We start from the raw sequence: 21,057 nt of genomic DNA on the forward strand, positions 1-21,057 counted from the left end.
TAAATATATTCACACAATGCTGGCCAAATCCCCTCATCCTTTCTTTTCTGGGACCTCTTGAATTGTCTGGCATGGAAGCAGAGTGGGTGGCTCTTCCCCAACACTTTTAGAATGCAATTCTCTAACCTGTAGGCAGGAGCTGCATCCAAGTCATTCAAGTGACCTGCTGATTTTACTTCCAGTCCTGAAGTCTGGCATTGGGCCGACACCTTACTGCATCAACAGGGATCTAGCAGAGGTTATGAATTTGCCATGTTGGCAGTTACCACCTTGCTCCTTTTACGTTGCACGGGAGCTGTGCACCACATGTACCAGGTCAGTGGGCCACCCACTCACTAATTGTATCTCAAGAACTGCACAACAGTGGCCACAAGATTCCTGCATTGCTCTCACTCTCCAACCTCTTCTTGTTCTAAGGCAGGGCAAGGGATACCAGGGGCTTTGGCTCTGTGTTTACATAGGATGTTATCTTTCTCTTATTAATTTTACATTGTACTTTATCATTAAAAGCTACAACTGGGACAATATCTTAAATATTCTAAGAACATTGAAGTACTTGCGAGTTAATCTGCCGTCAGGGTTACCTGTTTGATGGTAAAGTCATTAATAAGATGGTGGTTGTGTTCATTCAGGTTGCAGTGCAATGACACACAGTCACTCTGGTATAGTAGATCCTGCAGAGTATAAACTCGCTGAACGCCCAGAGCTCTTTCAATTCCGTCAGGCAAGTACGGATCATAAAATATTATATTAAACCCAAAGATTTTAGCTCGAACAGCAACAGCCTGGCCAACACGACCTGCAAAATACCAAACCAACAAGGTTTCAGAGTAAGTGTGAATGCGAGCAGTACCATTAACTGAGGTAATCAAAGCCACTACTTCAGTGCACTTATATAATCATTTTAACCAAGTAAATCATCCCAAGATGCTTCACTCCAGGCAAATTTTTTTAACAGCATAAACTTTGGTTGAAGAGATTTCAAATGAGACTTAACAGAAGGGAGACGGAAAGGGTGATCTTTTTCACAGTAACCTATCAGTTGTTCCACTCAATTAAATGTAGAAAGGGCTATATTTTGGCAGGAGAGCCAAGTGTGATTGCTAGTCTTCATGTAAGATCCACAGGATTCCTGCAGAGAGAAAGCTTTGCTACATTCTCAGCTGCCTTGCCTTGGTTAAGACCAGAAATATGGCAAGCTGGCTCTTGGTCAATTAACACAAGAGCAGCATCTGCAGAATCCCTGAAGGTGTCAGTGGGTGGGATTTGCCAGTGTTGTTAACAGAGGATAACAGAAACATGGGACCACAGAGGGAAATGAAAAGTGAAGTCGAAACAAACCATTTGTTATATTGGTAGCTGAAAATAAAAATTCATGCCAGTCATGAAACAATTACTGAACTGCACTCTTCTACCACTCAGCTTTGTCTCTGAATTCTGAAAGGAGCAAATTTAATTTTAAAAAACCTCTACAACCTCAGTATGTAATTACTGCACATCTTTCTGTTTATGGTTATGCAAATTAGATGAAAAGAAAAACTTTCCTAAATATAAAACACTTCAAGAAGTTGTGAAGTGGTTGGATTTCAGGCAATTTTATTTTCCTCCCTAAAGCTATCGATGTTGGGTTCTTCATTTACATCATCATAAACCCCGAGAGGTATTTCCCACTTAATGCCAGGATTTCACGGCCAAGCTTTGGCACGATTATATAGCCGTGACAACTGATAACCTACGGAAGGTAGAGGCAAACAGTGCACTTAAAGGCTTCTGATCCAAATCTGTAAGATATTCCAAACTACAGATCAAAACTGATGTTGCCTTGAAAGGATGTTTTTTTCCAATTTGGTGTAATAAGTTGTTTAATAATGATCTCATTTGCAACTTGTTGTCATGGCAATTTCTGGTTAAATGGATTTTTAATTGGGCATGACTAGGACAACTGTCATGGCCAGGACTGAGGGGCCCTGACACATACTTAATGAAGAGTTTCTGATAAAGAAGAAACAGCTGCAGCATAATCACTAAGTCATTAAACAAACGGCTTAGAAATTGGATCCAATTTCACACCCACTGGGAAACTGGCCTGGGTACTGTTGTCACCTTAATGTTTAATGTGGATGACATTTTCCCAATATCAGTTGCACACCTTATGACATAACAAGTCGCCCACCATTTGTTTCTTCCTTACCAAAGTAAATTGGAACAAGCACAGCCACCAAAAACCAGAAGCACATTGTGCTAATATTTCCAATACAGTATTAGGTAATGGGCTTCCGCATGGCATTGATAGTCTGTGCACAGCATCTGGGAGCTTGCATTTTCAGTGCTCTGGATACGTGAAGCCTCATCACTGGTTGTTCCATTATTGATTGTAGCCTTTTTATTAGATGCACGGTGGGGCCACATACTGTGGTCACCACCTCATTAATCACCCCTTCTCTCAGAGTGGTGTGGGGGCACTCGCAGACGGGACTCATTCCAGGGGGGGGGGGGGGGGCCATGCGTACCCACAGAAATTCCAATGTGGCTCCACCCTGCCCCGCCTCCAATTTCCCTCACTTCCGCAGCAACCTCTCGTGCAGTTGTGCTAATGTTGTCACGGGGAAAGCCCTTTAAAGCCTACCCCCCTCTTTCAGTGAGCAATACGGCAAAGACAGTGCTTTGGGTGGCTTTTCATTCGGGTGCTGACAGGAAAAGTACACGTCCTGCTTCAGTATACGATTCAAGATGTAAACCAACTTCACAAATTTTTGGAGGGATCCAAACGGGCACTAATGAACTTAGAACACTACAGCAGAGGAACAGGCCCTTCAGCCCATAATGAAGTGCCAAACTAATTAAGCTAATGAAACCTAATACCTACTGCCTGCACGTGGTCCGTATCCCTCTGTTTTCTGTATATTCATGTGCCTATCTAAGAGCCTCTGAAATGCCTATATCTGCCACTACCACCACCCCTGGCAGCTTTTTCCTGGCACCCATCACTCCCTGTGTAAAAAAAACTTGTCCCGTACATCTCCTTTGAACTTTCCCCCTCTCACCTTAAATACATGCCCTCTAGTATCAGACATTTCAACACAGGGATAAAGATACTGGCTGTCTACTCTAAATATGCCTCTCATAACTTTATAAACTTCTATCAGGTCTCCCCTCAGCCTCCACCGCTCCAGAGAAAACTACCCAAGTTTGTCCAACCTCTCCTTATAGCAGATGCCCTCTAATCCAGGCAGCATCCTGGTAAACCTCCTCTGCACTTTCTCCATAGCCTCCACATCCTTCTTATAATGGGGCGACCAGAATTGAATGTAAAACCCCAGATGCGGCCTAACCAGAGTTTTATAAAGCTGCAACATAACCTCCTGACTCTTGAACTCAGTGCCTCAACAAATAAAGGCAAGCATGCCATACGCCTTTTATCACCTTAATGACTTGTGTGGCCACTTTCAGGGAGCTATGGACTTGGACCCCAAGTTTCCTCTGTATATCAACACTGTTAAGGGTCCTGCCATTAACTGTGTACCTTCCCTGTACATTTGATCTCCCAAAGTGCAGCACCTCACAAGGATTAAACTCCACCAGCCATTTCTCCACCCATATCTGCAACTGATCTATATTCCACTGTATCCTTTACCAACCTTCCAAACTATCCACAACACCACCAATCTTTTTGTCATCAGCATACTTACTAACCCACTCATGTCTTCATCCAAGTCATCTATGCTATACACAGGATGTGTTCAGTGCACCAAAAAGGGTGATATCCAATGTCTTGGCAAATGTCAATACCATAGAACATAGAACATTACAGCATAGTACAGGCCCTTCAGCCCACAATGTTGTGCCGATACTTTATTCTGTTCTAAGATCTATCTAACCCTTCCCTCCCACATAGCCCTCCATTTCTCTATCATTCATGTGTCTATCTAAGGGTCTCTTATATGTCCCTAATGTATCTGCCCCCACAGCCTCTGCTGGCAGTGCGTTCCACACACCCACCACTCTCTGTGTAAAACAATTACCTCTGACATCCCCCCATACCTTCCTTCAATCACCTTAAAATTATGTCACCTCGTGTTAGCCATTTCCGCTCCAGGAAAAAGTCTCTGACTGCCCACTCGATCTGTGCCTCTTATCATCTTATACACCTCTATCGTGTCTCCGCTCATCCTCCTTTGCTGCTAAGAGAAAAGCCCTAGCTCACTCAACCTATCCTCATAAGACATGCTCTCCAATCCAGGCAGCATCCTGGTAAATCTCCTCTGCACCCACTCTAAAGCTTCCACATCCTTCCTATAATGAGGTGACCAGAACTGAACACAATACTCCAAGTGTGGTCTGACCAGTTTTATAAAGCTGCAACATTACCTCGCGGCTCTTGAACCTGACTAATGAAGGCTAACATACCATACACCTTCTTAACAACCCTATCGACCTGCGTAGCAACCTTGAGGGATCAATGGACGTGGACCCCAAGATTCCCTCTGTTCTCCCACACTAAGAGTCCTGCCATTAACCTTGTATTCTGCCTTCAAATTCAATCTTCCAAAGTGTACCACTTCACACTTTTCCAGGTTGAACTCCATCTGGCACTTCTCAGCCCAGCTCTGCATCCTATCAATGTCCTATCAATGTACAACAACCTTCAACACTATCCACAGCACCACCAATATTTGTGTCATCTGCAAACTTACCAACCCACCCTTCCACATCCTCATCCAAATCATTTATAAAAATCACAAAGAGCAGGGGTCCCAGAACAGATCCCTGCGGAACACCACTGGTCACTGACCACCAGGCAGAATACGCTCCATCTACAACCACCCTCTGTCTCCTATGGGTGAGCCAATTCTGAATCCACACAGCCAAGTTTCCCTGGATCCCATGCCTCCTGACTTTCTAAATGAGCCTTCCATGAGGAACCTTACTAAATGCCTTACTAAAATCCATGTACACCACATCCACTGTTCTACCTTCATCAATATGCTTTGTCACAGCCTCAAAGAATTCAATCAGGCTCGTGAAGCACGACCTGCCCCTCACAAAGCCATGCTGACTGTCCCTAATCAGCCTATGCTTCTCCAAATGCCCATAAATCCTGTCTCTAACAATCTTCTCCAGTAATTTGCCCACCACTAAAGTAAGACTCACTGTCTGTTATTCCCAGGGTTATCCCTACTCCCTTTCTTGAACAAAGGAACAACATTTGCCACCCTCCAATCATCTGGCACTACTCCTGTGGCCAGTGAGGATGCAAAGATCATCACCAAAGGTGCAGCCATCTCTTTCTTCACTTCCCATAATAACTTTCGATATATCCTGTCCAGCTCCAGTGACTTATCTATCCTAACGTTTTCCAAAAGTTCCCTAGCGATTCAGCCTGTTGTACGCCATCCTCACAAATGTCAAGGTCTCTCTCACTGGTGAATACTGAAACAAAATATTCATTAAGGACCTCCCCTACCTCTTCCGACTCCAGGCACATTTCCTCTTTTATCCCTGATCGGTCCTACCCTCACTCTAGTCATCCTATTCTTCACATACGTGTAGAATGCCTTGGCGTTTTCTTTAATCCTACTCGCCAAGGCCTTCTCATGCCCCCTTCTAGCTCTCCTAAGTCCATTCTTAAGCTCCCTCCTGGCAACCTTATAACTCTCCAGAGCCCTGTCTGATCCTTGCTTTCTAGACCTTAGGTAAGCTTCTGTCATCCTCTTGACAAGTTATTCTACGTCTCTTGTCAACCGTGGTTTCACTCTACCATCCTTACCCTGCCTCAATGGGACAAACCTATCCAGAACCCCATGCAAGTACTCCCTAAACAACCTCCACATTTCCGTTGTGCACTTTCCCAAGAACATCTGTTCCCAATTTACACTCCCAAGTTCCTGCCTAATAGCATCATAATTCCCCCTCCCCTAAGTGAATACTTTCTCATATTGTCTGCTCCTATCCCTCTCCAAGGCTATGATAAAGGTCAAGGAGTTATGGTCACTGTCTCCAAAATGCTCTCCCACCAAGAGATCTGAAACTTGATCAGGCTCATTGCCTAGTACTACGTCCAGAATGGCCTCTCCTCTAGTTGGCCTGTCCACATAGTATGTCAGGAATCCTTCCTGGACACACCCAACAAACTCTGCCCCATCTATCCCCTTTACACTAAGGAGGTGCCAATCAATGTTAGGGAAGTTGAAATCACCCATGACAACAACCCTGTTATTTTTGCATCTTTCCAAAATCTGCCTGCCAATCTGCTCCTCAGTGTCTCTGCTGCTATTGGAGGGGTCTGTAGAACAGTCCCAATAGAGTGATTACTCCCTTCCCGTTTCTGACTTCCACCCACACTAACTCAGTAGACCATTCTTCCAGGACCTCCTCCCTTTCTACAGCTGTGACACTGTCCCTGATCAGCAAAGCCACTCCCCCACCTCTTTTACCTCCGCCCCTGTCCCTTTTGAAACATCTAAACTCCAGAATATCCAGCAGTCATTCCTGCCCTTGTGACAGCCAAATCTCTGTAATGGATACAATGTCATAGTTCCACGTACTTACCCATGCTCTAAGTTCATCACTGTTGTTCCTGATACTTCTTGCATTAAAGCAGACACACTTGAGCCCATCCAACGGACTGAAATTTTTCCCTTTCAACTGCCTATCTTTCCTCACAGTCTTTCTACATGTTGCATCTACTTGTACACTAAATGCACCAACCTCTGACCTATGGCTCAGGTTCCCATCCCCCTGTCAAACTAGCTTAAACCCTCCCCAACAGCTCTAGCAAACCTGCCCGCAAGAATATTGGTCCCCCTCCAGTTCAGGTATAACCCGTCCCTTTTGTACAGGTCATACCTTCCCCAGAAGAGATCGCAATGATCAACAAATCTGAAACCCTTCCCCCTGCACCATCTCCTCATCTGCCAAATCAACCTATTCTTACCCTCTCTGGCACATGGCACAGGCAGCAATCCAGAGATTACTACCCTCGAGATCCTGCTTTTCAGCTTCCTACCTATTTCCCTATATTCCCTCTTCAGGACCTCATCTCTTTTCCTACCTATGTCATTGGTACCAGTATGTACTATGACCTCTGGCTGTTTGCCCTCCCCCTTCAGAATGCAAAGAGACTTAAGCTATTGAGTCAGAGACCGACAATAGTTCATTTGTACAACCTTCCACAATGAACATCAGTAAATTTACAGACTTGCTCATAAATGACAAATATGCAATGTAACATCTTTGTCAGCGGGAAATCAACTAATTTACTTTCTAAAAAAAAATTGCGGGAGGCCTCACATAACGCCAGTGATAAATAGTTTATTTTAATACCAGCATTAAAGTAACACTGGTGATAAAATCCTGCTTTAGTAGGCTGGTATTCTAGCCTAGCCATCTTCTGTGTGACTGCACATGATTTCAGTCTTGACGGTGACTCGGCAGTGGGCAGGTTTAATGCAAGTTCATCAGCCTGCCTCATAACTAGTGGCAGGCCGACTCACCCTGATGAACCATCCTATCCTGCATTCACCTGGCCCTCATATACTTGGAACGTCAAACAGGACTAGGAAAGCTGATTGATTTAAAGCAATGCTCAGACCAACAGAGGCATCGCTAACGGTGACTGGTCTGTGTTCAATTTGGATTGGAGACAGCTTCTACAATCTCTGGAGTCTGTGTAAGATTCAGTATTCATTGAATAAACTCAGCAAGCTATTGCTGCCATCAGGTTTAGTGCATTTTTGTCAATCTCTTCCTGTTCTACAATAGAGTGTGACAGGAGTACACTAATGTGCAAATTATTCAAATTAGTTTTATTTACAATTTCTTGTAACACTAACTTTGTTCAGCATTTGAATGCACCTCAGATCATCAGGGTGGTAAATAAGTCAAAGATCTAATCTTGCTTAGTTATCCCATGGAAATTCTGACATTTACAGTTGGAGAATGGAAGAAGGTTCATTTCCAGGCAACAGGGGAATTACAAAATAGATATGCCATACTGTTGTTTTCTTCGATCTTTCCTTCAGTGTTAATGATTGGCCAAGTGCTTTCAACTTGCAGTTAAATAGCACCGTTAACACCGCAGAACACCATAAGTTGCTCCACAGGAATGTAATCAGTCAATTGGTAGAGAAACAAAAAAGTTGAACAGAGATTCCCAGTTAATAGTAGAGCTGTGCAAAAAGAACAATGTGTGATGTGTTGTACGTGTTGTCAGTTCACAGCTCTGAGAAAACTCTGATGGAAAGTATCTGTAGTTTTTGTCCTCTGGCTTGCAGCCTCTCAGTGGCTAAACCACTAATTGGTACAGGGGCCCCAGAGGCTTCACTTATTCTCTCTACCAGCTTCTGTGATCAAAATAGGTCAAGAAATAAAAAGGGCACTAAAACAGTTAAGAGGAAAAACACATTTCAATTAAAAACTAGAAGAATTCTCTTGAATCCACTGTAAAGCAGAACAAGCCAAATATTTTTAGAAGGATTAAAAATGGATTTTCAAATGACAGAGCCTCCATACATTCCTCAAACAGTAGAGATGTTGAAAGCTCATTTACCAGCATGTTAAATTTAGATAGTTTTGGTTACTGAATCAGAGTTCATTTGCCTCATTTCCTGTTTTCACTTGAAGAAATTAACATCTGGCCAATACTTGACTCGAGTGTTGTTTCTTTTGTACTCATGAACATTTGCAGAAATAAAGTTTGTTATTAAAAGCAGTTACAGTAAACCATTTCGTATTCCTTAGGAAGCGATGCAAATGACTTCCCAGAATGTCTTTCAGAGGGAGGCAAACAAAATAATTTCGGCTAGATGGTGACCACCAGGATGACCAAGTCGTGACCAACACACTAGATTTTTTTTGTTTAAACTGAATGCCTAATTACAAGCTCAAACACCAACTCTGTGGCAACCATAATGCCTCAACTGCACTAAACATGCAGAGAACATCAACAAACGTTAGAAAATATAACCAACAAGGTGTTTTGAAACTTTTGGATTACTCGCTTGTTTGGGATTTATGTAGCTAACTTGGACCAATCTCAATATCAAGCTTTACGATGGGAAGCCTGCACTGGTTAGAGTATATTTCATGCAAATCATAGAAATACAGGCATATTGATGGAATAATGGGGTAATATTAGTACTACTTCAATTGGGATATCATGGTTATGGAAACGTTAGTTTCCCTTTTACATTAATGGACCAAAGTTGAGGAACCTCAATGCCTGTGACTATTGCTTCTCACTGATTCACTGTAGAGTTAGACCCTGAGGCAGACTAGCTGAAGCCAAGTTATTTGAATAATTTTTCTTTCCTTTCCTCTCTGCTTCCTCATTTTGGCAACAAGTTCCAACTGTATGTCTATTTAAACTTCAATCCATTAAATAGTTAAAAGATTAAGATAAATCCACATTTATTTTCAATAATTTTGTTACATCAGCACATACACTTCCTTCAAACATTTTCTTCTGCAAAAATAAAACAAATTTTCTGAGAAGCAAACATTAATTTTGATTCAAGAGATTGCAGATGCTGAAAATCTGGAGCAACACATAAAGGAACTCAGCAGGTCAGGCTGCACCTATGGAGGGAGATAGACAATTGACATTTCAGGTCAAGACCATTCATCAGGACGTTTAGTGCACCTCGACCTCTAGTGCTGAATTTCAAAATAGATGTACAGGTAGGTTAATATGGGTTTAAAAAAATGGGCGGCATGGACTCGTTGGGCCGGAAGGGCCTGTTACCACGCTGTAAATAAAATTTTAAAAAATGTCGTTGTGATAAGTTTCCAGTCAGCTGTCGCAATCCAGAATTTGTTGATACTACCCAAAGATTATTTTAACCAACATGACACTGTTATTTAAGTCTGTAGCATCTCCTGCTGCAAAAGAACAGAATGGTGCTAACTGTTAATAGATTAGGGAAACTTTAACACTGCCACTACTTGTTAGAGAGTGGGCAGGGGACAAAAGAATTACCCAGTGGTGTCCCAACCCAATGTCCTGATGACACCATTGGGACCGGACCATAACTTGAACCCATTGCATCTCCTTTGTTAGGCCAAACCTAGTGGGAACAGGTGCCAGCTGGGAAAACATGCATGGAAATAAATTGATCTTGAGACAAGTTCGAGTAGACTTGGACAATTCCTTTGTATTCCAACTGAAAGTTCAAGCCCAGGAGTTAATTAGCTCATCAAGATTAAGGCTCTGGAAGTAATTAAATTGTATTTAAATCTACATAAAAATAACATAAAGCATTTCTCAGCATCATTTACTCAGCATCACAATGTTAATTTGTGTTAGCAGGAGATATCGGAAGCAACTTTAACTTCTCTTTCTGCCCTGTTGCAATAAGCTTACCAAAACCGATGAGTCCAAGGGTTTCGCCCCGGATTCTGGCTGCTCCCGATGCCACCTCTCGGATCTGTTCGACACTCTGTACTCGGGTGCCCTCGCGCAGCGCCTGGTACAGCCACGTGTTCCGTCGGTATAAGTTAAGAATGTGACAGAGGGTGGAGTCGGCCGTCTCTTCCACGGCTGCAGCCGGGATATTACACACAGCAATCCCTGCACGAGAAATGGCAGAATATATCAGGGTAGGGCGAAGACGGGGAAGCTGCGACAAACTCTAATCATACACTGTTTCTTCATCTGCAAAAGAGCAAATATGCAATGTAATCAACAGTGTTTATTGGTGCATTTCAGGGGTCACACTTAGAGAACTAAGTGTTATACGGGCAGTAAGTTTTGCTAAAACCCAAAAACAAAGTGCAATTTGTCTCACAGTTGCCCAAGCACTGACATGCACTTCCAATCTGTGGCTCTGTGGAGGAAGGGAGACCAGCTGGAGACAAGTCCTGGAGGCAGTGGCCAGAGCAGGGTCATGGAGGGGGGAGTAGCTAGCCTGAGGTCATGGAGTGGGGGCAAAGGGATGGGAGGCAGGTTTGGGGTCCTGGAGAGGCGCCTGTAATGAATGCTGCTTGAAGGCATTGCAGGAATACTGGAATTAGAATGGATTGGATATTAAATTGGAGGGTGAGTAGGATTAGACTGGGGCAAGGATTGTAAAGTACGCAGAGAGTTAGGAGACTCAACTATTCTCAAGGTTGAAAGCACAGATTCTGAGATGACGTGCATTTTAAAAACAATCTTCTAAAAGGCTGGCATGAACCCTGGAGTAGTTGTAGTGAGAAAACCCAACATCTGGGATTTCATGAGGAACTGCAGCAGACCAGTTCATTGAATCATTTTCTTTTTTTAGGCTATCTTCACTTTGTTTCCACATTGTATGTGAACTATACTCCACTAAAGATACCTTCAGCACCAGTTTTACCATCCTGTGGTTAAACTGACTTTCTTGAATGAAGCTCATGAGTACCAACCCATTCTATTTTCCACTATTTGCTGCAAGTTCACCACATTTTGCCTGAAGATGTAGATTTATACTGAGCCATGGTTTCATGGGATATTATTCTCCTACCTCATCCAGGTTCACATTCTTCACCCTGAATCAAGACATCTACTGCTGTCAGCCTGATCAGTCAGGGGAAGGAAGGATCGCAGCCTGGACTGGCTGTTTCCTCACTCACTGACAATACTCTTCATTTCTCAGTCATCAGGCTGGAAAACAATTACTTATTCTCTGACCTGCACAAGCTGGTTGAAGATGAGGTCAATTCATTTAAATCAACGTACTAGGTTAAATCGAAGACTTGGTTGTATGAGTTACTGTAGAGCTGGTCTTTATTCATTAAGCCATCAGAGAAACAACTAAACATAGTTTTAAAAATCTGACGTCAACTTGCACTTCTTGTATCGTTTTTCCCAATTAGAAATGACTACAGTAACATTTATAATAGAATCTCCTTAGGAGCTCAGTAGCACTAAATGTGCTTTACTGCAGTAACTGGATGCTGTACTTGGCTTTAAAATTCATTCCATTCAGAGTCACAGGACAACACAACCAATACTACCATTTGGAGTGTTCAGTACTTCCAACTGGAAACAAATTTCTGGGCAACTGACAGTTTTGCCCCAGATGAACCTCGCATCGACTCTTGCAGAAAGGCGTACTTATATCGTGAATGGTTTACCTGGCCAGTGTAATTATAAATGTCAACTCAGGAATATGCGATGTAAATAGAAATGTCAGGATCCCAAATTATATCATTCTTCAAATTGCCCTTAGATGTTAAAACTATGATTCAACTGAAGACTACAGTTGATTTTGACTCAGTTTGTGCAGTTCAACTGTAGACTGAAAATTTTTATTTTTTATTTAATGTGATTTCAGTTCCTCTGCAAGAACTATTTTCAGGTAGATGGGCTGAGCAGGTAATGTGCTCCAAAACACCCACCAATACAACTTATCACGTGGATGTTAGGAAATGGCATTCTGATGATCCTGCTTTCAGCAATTCATATCCCACTCTTTGGAATCCCTCCTCTAAATTTTCCTGCCTCTTACATTTCTTGAAACCCAACTCTTGGAAAAGCTTTTGCTTAATCCCCTAATCTCTCTTTCAGTGGCAAAAAGTCTACACTCTACATGAAGCAAGAATCAAATGTGACTAATGGACACTTGGACAAACCTCCAGAAGACCTCGGTCACCCATGGAACCATGCCTAAGGAAGCAGTCAATGCCTTCACAAGAAAGGTTTTAAAACTCTGTTGAGGGAGTGAGCCTGACGCACTCTTGCAAATCTCAAAAGGTAGTTCTGTGGTGGTTCAAAAAAATTAAAGGAAATTTATCTGAATATTTCCCAAGGAACTAAAAGAGGAGTTTTCACATGTGCACAGAATATCCAAGCCAAAACTGAACCTTTATTTTCAAGCCAATAGCAGAGTAATTCAATTGGACGGGATATTAAAGATGGATGTGAAGCTCTTTGATCCTTGTCACCAGAATACCAGTAGAGGATTTCAGCATTCATTGGTGTATCATCACGTACAAGCCTTTTGCATCTTCCTGCATGTAGCAACACAATGGCACAGCTGGTAGAGCCACTGCCTCTCAGTGCCAGAAACCTGGGTTCAATCCTGACCTCGGGTGCTGTCTGTGTAGAGTTTGCACTTTCTTGCTGGGACTACAGGGTTTCTCCATAGGTGCTCTGGTTTACTTCCACATCCCAAAGATGTGTGGGTTGGTAGGTTACCTGTCCATTGTAAATTGCCCTTAGTGTGTAGGTGAATAGTAGAATTTGGAGGGAGTTGTTGAGAATGTGGGGAGAATAAAAAAATGGGATCAATATAGGTTTTGTTTAAGTGGTTTGTGATTGGTGTGGACTCAGTGGGCCGAAGGGCCTGTTTCCAGGCTGGATCTCTCCATAACTCTACGAGTTTAGTCAGATTCTTCCTTAACCAGTGGAGTTGCTCTAGGGAGAGTCCTAGTGGGTGTGCACACAGAACCTGGGCATAATGGGAGATCTTTCTTTCCTTTTGGGAAAAGATTTGTAAAAATTTGTTTAAGAAAATGAATCTACAAACTCCAACGCTCCTAAAACAAAACACGCTTGTTGCCTGAGAAAATTAGTGGAAAAGTAGCTGAATATTTCCCACCATGGATGGGGCATGAACCAGTTGGGCTGAAGGGCCCTTTTCCTTGCTATATAACTCTAAGACTCTGTACCCTTTCATTATCCCATCCTAGATAAACATTCCAATATTATTCCATATTTCCTGAACTGGGCAGACAGAGGGCCTGCTTCCCCAGAGCAGTTCCTAGTCTCAATTCAGCAGTCTAGAGTGACCAAACTTTCAATGACTCCTGCCTTCCACAAGAAAGCCTCCTGCAGAGAGTATAAACTTGTAAGCCCTTGTCCTGGCACTGTGTGGTGTAGTGAGTCAAAAGAGCCAAAAAAAAACTAGAGAGTTATGCTGCCTGGCAATATATAAATAGTGCCATAAACAAACTGAACAACTGCAGATGTTTATTGTATTAGTTACAACATGTAAAATGCACCACTGAGAATAATGTTTAGTAAGTGGTTAGTTCAGTATCAATATTTAAAAGCCACAATTCTGTTAATTCTATATTTGTTGTTGAGGCAGAATGTAATAGCAACAGAAATGCAATATAATATCACATTGACTCCAGTCTCCCTGCTAGTCTTAGAAAGCATTACTATCCATCACTGTCACTTGAAAGTACAACTGGCAGGCTGATGCTTGCAGCTGTAGCTGCAGTTTGTAACTAACAGTGTTAAGTGGTAAATGCTTCGACCTCTGAAGAAAGAGTGTTCCTTAGGGGATATTTACACTCTTCCAATCTGTCAGATACTGTGTACATCTGTCGTATATATGTAAGCTGGAATTTAGCAGAGTTACAGAGGTTAGCCACATACAGTTAACCAACAGTGAATAAAAAAAATCTCTGGACTACTTACAGACTATATTGAATAGAAGGGGACAGCAATGGGAGCAATACGGATTTAACGGTTTTTCAATGCTCTGCTTCTTGCCTTATTTTGATGCTTACATGTTTGGTTCTTGGCCCCATTTCCCTTTGTTGCTTTCAATAGACAGGCATCCATAGCATTTAATTTTAAGATGTGTTTTGATGGCTCATGAAACAAATTGATGTAAGCTAGCATAATAAAAATGTCCTGGCTGATTAACTACAAAATAATGTAACAAGCAAATATTGTAAATTATAAGTCCCTCTCAAGTAAAAAGTTGATAAAATGCTGAACACCTGCATTAAGTCAGATAATAAAAACAGAAGATGCAGGAAAAATTCAGTCGTTCAGGCAGCATCTGTGGAAAGAGTAACAGTTAACGTTTCAGGTCTGGGACCCTTTATATCTCAAAATTTCTAGCATTAACTCAGTTTTAATCTCACAATCTTACAGTGGATGCTTCTAATGGAATGGAATCAAACTGCCTAGAGAAGTCAGCATTCCCGATCTGTGCTGAATTATCTGCTTTCATTCAGGTCAGAATTGGTTGTTCCCCATCTGTAGCCTTGGGCTGGAAAAAGAAAGCTGCTGCTCACTTGAGAAATGCTCATGTGTGGAGGCAAGATCAGGCTCCCACAACTTGCTGTCACTCACCAAAGTGATTCAAAGATGCAAAATGAACACTTGGTTAAGGTCCAGCAGTGTTGCCAATATCTTCATTGAAGTCACCACCTTATGGAAAAGTGGGAGAAATAGAATTGTTTTGCTTAAAACATGTATTGAAGCCAATTAATGGCCAATAATAATTTTGAAGTTGATGTCTTTAATGTTGTGTGGCTGTGTGTGTGTGGGGCTGTGTGTGTGTGTGTGTGTGTGTGTGGGGCTGTGTGTGTGTGTGTGTGTGTGTGTGTGTGTGTGTGTGTGTGTGTGTGTGTGGCTGTGTACGTACGTACATACATGCTGGATGATGCAAATGAGAGCATTCATGAAGGCAATGGTACTCAGAATCAATGTAAAGGTATATAATGCAGCTTTAAAGCACAGCCTATTAGCAATGGGAAGCTGTATCTGCAATGAACATACAGCAACTATAACCATAGGATGGTAAATGGATTGCTGCAGCTAACAGCAATGTACCTGAAGTTGGGCATTTCCAGTTAGTGAACAGAAATTGAAAATGACAAGTCTTTTCTCCATATGCATCTGTACTAATCAACTGAACTGTGTTACCACAAGAAGTATATTGCATTTACAGATCACTATTAAAGCAGAGATATGTGCCAAAGCATAACAAAAACATGCTGAGCCAATAGAAGAAGCATGATGCTTCCTCGTATAAAGAAGCAGAAATATGAATAAAGGCATTTTTTTCTAGAACATAGGAGATTAGAATAAGATTTGATAGATTTATTTCAAATAATGAAGGGTTAAGAAGAATAGATAGAAATAGACTTTTGAGCGTTTAAAGGACTGAGTGGTTGTGGTCAGTTACAAGATTAAATATAGCATTCTTAGGATGATACAATTATTTTTTATACGAGGGGTTGTGACACTGTGAAATGCTAGTGATTGGAGAAGTGAGTATGTCAGCTTTTGAATATGTTGTACAAATCATTGAAGGAAAAGGAGATGAATGGGTAGGAAACATGGGATCATGTTTACTGTTTGTATAGAAGACAAAGCAATATGGATTCACTGGACCAAGTGGTTTGTCTTTATGTTATAATTTATGTCTAATTAAAAAGGATCTTAGAGGAAGAGAGGGAGGCAGAGGCAAAAGGGTTTGGAGTGAAAATTCTGAAGTGTATGGCGTTGATGGCATAAAATTCCAGCCATCAAAATTGGGGCAAAAGAGAAGGGCTGGAAAGAGGTCAAAGTTGGCAAATGGAAGGGTTTGTGGGTAAGAGATTTCAGGACTGAAAAATGTCCTAACAAATTAGTGGGGCATCAGAAAGGCCAAAGAGCAGTGAAAGGTTTTGAGTAGGCAGTGTGCTCAAAGTACCAAATATGGGAGAAATTAAGCACGGCTTGACTGGGTGACAGGAGTGGCAGAGAGAGGAATGTAGAGACTAAGAATGGATAAAAAAAAAGATGCTATGAAAGCTGAAAAGACAGGCAATGACAATCACTCACTGGGCCATAGAATGTGTTTAGTCAAGTTTCAAGAAATTTGTAGCTTAGCTGAACATATTATATTAATGATAAAAAACAGGAAATACTAGAAACACTCAGCTGGTCAGGAAGCATCTGTGAAAAGAGATGCTCTGTTTTTGTTTCAGATTTCCAGCATCTTTGATTTTCTTATTATATTTGTGGGCAATTTGATCCTCAGCAACTGATTTGAGGCATACAATTGTGCATGGATATATCTGTTTCTATATGCCCATTTTCTTATGGTGATTTCATGATGTTATGGTTTACTTTTACCGTGGCACTGTCTGTTAAGTGGTTGTTGAATTGCTACATATGCTGGGCTGTTTGCATAATAGGATATGTAATAAATACCTCACCAAGAGGCAGCCCAGGACGGCTGGTAACACTCGCATCTCTGAGGACCCACCTCCAGCATTGACCTGACAGCTTACGTTGGCAAAGGCTTGTTTCACAATTTTTACGTCTCTAACAGCCAGATATTTAAAAAGCTAACATTGATTTAATTAAAGAAAATAGAATTCAAAAGTATGTGAAACTATTCACAACATAAAATTGCAGAGAAATCAAGTAAAAAAAATGCAACTAAACTTATCTTTCTACTCAAGGTTCATGATCCAAGATATACCAGTCATGTTGGCATGAAGCTAAAAGACCAGATACAAAGTGTATCAAGGCCCTTAGCTCAGAACAAAGATGAGCTTAGGGATGGAGCGAGAGGTCAGACGTGCCTGCATCTGACCTCCCATGTGTTCCTCACTTACGTCTTGCAGTGCGCAGGCTGGGAAGTCAGTACTGCACTGATGTGTGCACTATAGAAAGGCAACGGTTCTGTATGAACCGCCATTTAGCTGTCAGCGCCATCAGAGCAATACAATGCATGGCCGTATTTCTGATGGAATGTTAATCTTCAAAGAGACATATGTACAAGAGAATTATGAATTATTTCTTTAATCGTTTTCCATTGACTATCTACCACTCATCTTTGAATCTAAATTTCCTGAACTACCTCCACCAATGTGGCCTTCAACCACATTGTCTTGATTTTGTTTAATGTTAAGGTCCTAATTTCGGGCTTAAGTTTAATATGAAATTCTATATTATGAGCACTCTTCCCCAGAGAATCCATTACTGTAAGATTACTAATCAATCCTGCTTCATTACATAAAGTGCCCTGTTCCCTAGTGGATTCCTCGACATCTGTTTGCAGAAAATGGTCTCAGATGTATTGCATGAATTGTCCTACTTTTACTAATTTGGTTTGCACGTTGTTTATGAAGATTAAGGTCCCCAATGATTGTTGCTTATCCTTGTTTCATGCTCCTTTAATCTGATAAAGTATACTTTGTCCAACACTATGATTACTGTCCTACTCTTGGTTGCCTTGCAACCATATTCCTACAGTTCCTACAGGATCAACTCCACATATACTTACTCATACCATTAATTCATCTACTTTGATGTAAATATTTCCCACAGTCATACATACCACAGCTAATTTTAATTTTTTACTATTTTTCACTGATGTGGCATGGTCACTGATGTTATTATACTGCCTTTTCCTGACACAACCTGCTTAATTTTACCCAAATCACTACTTTGCTCTACAGCTTTGGCTTTTCAGAATTATCATTCTTTGCCTACTTCCTCCCTCCATCCATCTTATTAATCTCCAATTATTAATTGTCCTAATAATTCAATCTGTCATGATACTGGTCCCAGTTTGAGTTGAGGCCGTTCTAGTGGATTGTTTTCTTTCCCCATCAATGGCATCAGTAAACCATGTGCCATTTCCTGCACTAAAAATCCTTCTATGGATTTGCGTATATTTGTGTGTACTTACCAGAGAATTTTATTCCCTCAGTAGAACCTCATTTTTATATCATCCCATGTCGTTGGTTATTGTAGAGATCAAAGTTGAATCCCTCCCCAACACCCACCCTCCAAGTTTTTCTCCCCTCAATTTGTATTCTTTTAACCAATTTTATTTTCTGCTATGTAAATCCCATGTTTTGCTTTTTTTAAATTACACCAGTATAAAGTCAGAATCAATGTACTGTATCTTGCTAATCTTTTCTCTGCATACAGTACCATTCTACAAGACTTTGCTTGCTACAGTTACATTTTATGAAGTGTGGTTATGTTGCTAAACAGATACACCAGCTGGCTAATTGTGTAAAGCAAGCATCTATTGAGATGAATAACCAGTTAATCTTGCTTTGGATTGAGAGACCCTCTGCATTTGGAGACACATTCAGTGAACAGACAATAGAAGTTAAATAAGATATCACAAATTGATAAACAAAATATTGCAGATTACCAACAATGCTAACATTTGTACTGTTCATCAGCCACTAAGCTCAGTCAATAAATAGTAATTGAAGCTGGGGAGAGTCATTTCCACATTGCTTCCACAAAATGATGCTTGAATAATATCTTTAACAAAAGAATTTAATTGTAGGGTAAACAGATTCTTTAAGGCCTACATCAAAAGAAATTCATAGCACATATATTATAGGACAAACAAATTCCTCTTTACGAAACAATGTGGTTTACTGAAGACAAGTAGAAAAATCATAGGTACTTCTCCACTAACTTCTGCAGATGTACTGTTGAAAGTATCCTTACTGGTTGCATCATGGTCTGGTATGGCAATTTGAAAGTGCAGGAATGCAAGAGGTTGCAGGGAGTAGCGGACTCAGACCAATATATCACGAGCACATCACTTCCCACCTTTGGTAGGATCTACAGGAGGTGCTGCCTCAAGAAGGCAACATCCATCACCAAAGGTCCCTGCCATCCGGGCCATGCTATCTTCTCGCAGCCACCATCAGGCAGGAGGTACAGAAGCCTGAAGTCCCACACCACCAGGTTCAAGAACAGTTACTTCCCTTCAACCATTTGATTCTTGAACCAACTGGCAAAACCCTAATCACTACCTCAGTATAGCAGCACTATGACCATTTTGATCACTTTGCAGTACAATGGACTATGTTTTTGTTTTGGTTCTAATTGTGTTCTTTCTTGTAAAAATTGTGTATAATTTATGCTTTTCTTGTGAATGCCACTTATCTGATGTTATGTGCCTGTGATGCTGCTGCAAGTAAGCTTTTCATTGCACCTGTGCATACATGCACTTGTGCATATGACAATAAATTTGACTTTGGTAATGATAAAAAGTTTGTGGAAGAGAATCAGAATCAGATTTATTATCATTGACTTATATAACAGGAAATCATATTTGACCTATTTACTGGAGTTCTTTGAAGAATTAACAGGCTATGGATAAAGGAGATGTACATTTACAGAAAGCATTTGATAAGGCACCGAATTAAATGTTATTATGGAAAATGAAAACTCATTGTGTGGGAGGTAACATATTGGAAAAAAAAGACTACCTGGCTAACAGGAAATAGGAAATATGGGCCTTCGGAAGGACGTAACAAGTAGTGTGCTGGGGTCTCAACTTTCTAGAGCTTATAGAAGTGACTTGGATGAAGGCACCAAAGGTATGGTTGCTAAATCTGCCAATGACACACAGAAAGGCAAGCAAATAAGTTGTGAAGATGACATAATGAGACTGCAAAAGGATGCAGATAGATTAAGTGAGTGGTCAAAGATCTGGCAAATGGAGTATAACATAGTAAAAGGTGAAGGCGCCAAATTTGTCAGAATAAAATAAAAGTTTATTATCTAAATGGTAAGTGACTGCAGAACATGAGATGCAGAGGAATTTGAGTTCCTTTGTGCATGATTCACAGAAGGCTAGTATGCCGATAAAGTAAGTGATTAGGAAAGCTAAAAGAATGTTATTGTTTATTACTAGAGCAATTGATTATGCAAGGTAGAGAGGTGTTGCATCAGTTATATAGGGCACTGGTGAGATCACATCTGGAGTTCTGTGTACTGTATTGTTCTCCTTTAAGGAAGGATGCAAATGCATTGGAAGCAGTTCAGAGGAGGTTTACTAGACTAGTATCTGGCATGGGTAGGTTGTCGTATGAGGTAAGGTTGGGATAGCTAGGCTTGTATCTGCTGGAGTTTAGAAATATTAGAGATGATTTGATTAGAACATACATTATCTCGAACAGTCAAGACAAATGGAAGGGATGTTTCCTCTTGTGGGCGAATCCAGAACTAGGGACACTGTATAAAATAAGGGATTGCCCACTTAAGACAGAGGTGATGATTTTTTTTCTCTCATTGGGTCTAGTCCTTTACTCAAGGGCAGTTGGATGCAAAGTGTCTGAATAATGTTAAGGCGGAGATAAATAAGGCTATATTTAATAAATATGTTACTGGGGGTTAGGTGGGAATGTGGAGTTCGGGTTACAATCAGATCAGCCATGATCTTATTGATTGGATGGGCAGAGTGTCCTACTTCTACTCCTTATTCCCACCTTCAAACATGGGCCCTTTATATAAAATTAGTTCAGCATGAAGATGTACTTTTTGACCTCTCTGTTTATTTATTAATCAAAAGGAAGTTCATAGTTTCACTAACATGT

General features: G+C 41.1%; 1 protein-coding gene across 8 annotated transcripts in view; it reads right to left on the reverse strand.

Moving 5' to 3' along the window:
* LOC127576671 (C-terminal-binding protein 2) overlaps nucleotides 1-21,057 on the reverse strand; it is a 226,502-nt gene that overhangs the window by 15,050 nt on the left and 190,395 nt on the right. For all 8 annotated transcript variants that reach the window (XM_052027279.1, XM_052027281.1, XM_052027278.1 and 5 more), the window contains 2 exons: nucleotides 10,361-10,567; nucleotides 585-799 (listed from right to left, as the gene is read on the reverse strand). In XM_052027279.1, coding sequence (XP_051883239.1) covers nucleotides 585-799; nucleotides 10,361-10,567 — 422 coding nt within the window. The remainder of the gene's footprint in view (nucleotides 1-584; nucleotides 800-10,360; nucleotides 10,568-21,057) is intronic.

This window comes from Pristis pectinata, chromosome 12 (genome assembly GCF_009764475.1).
Source record: "Pristis pectinata isolate sPriPec2 chromosome 12, sPriPec2.1.pri, whole genome shotgun sequence".
Taxonomy (NCBI): Eukaryota; Metazoa; Chordata; class Chondrichthyes; order Rhinopristiformes; family Pristidae; genus Pristis; species Pristis pectinata.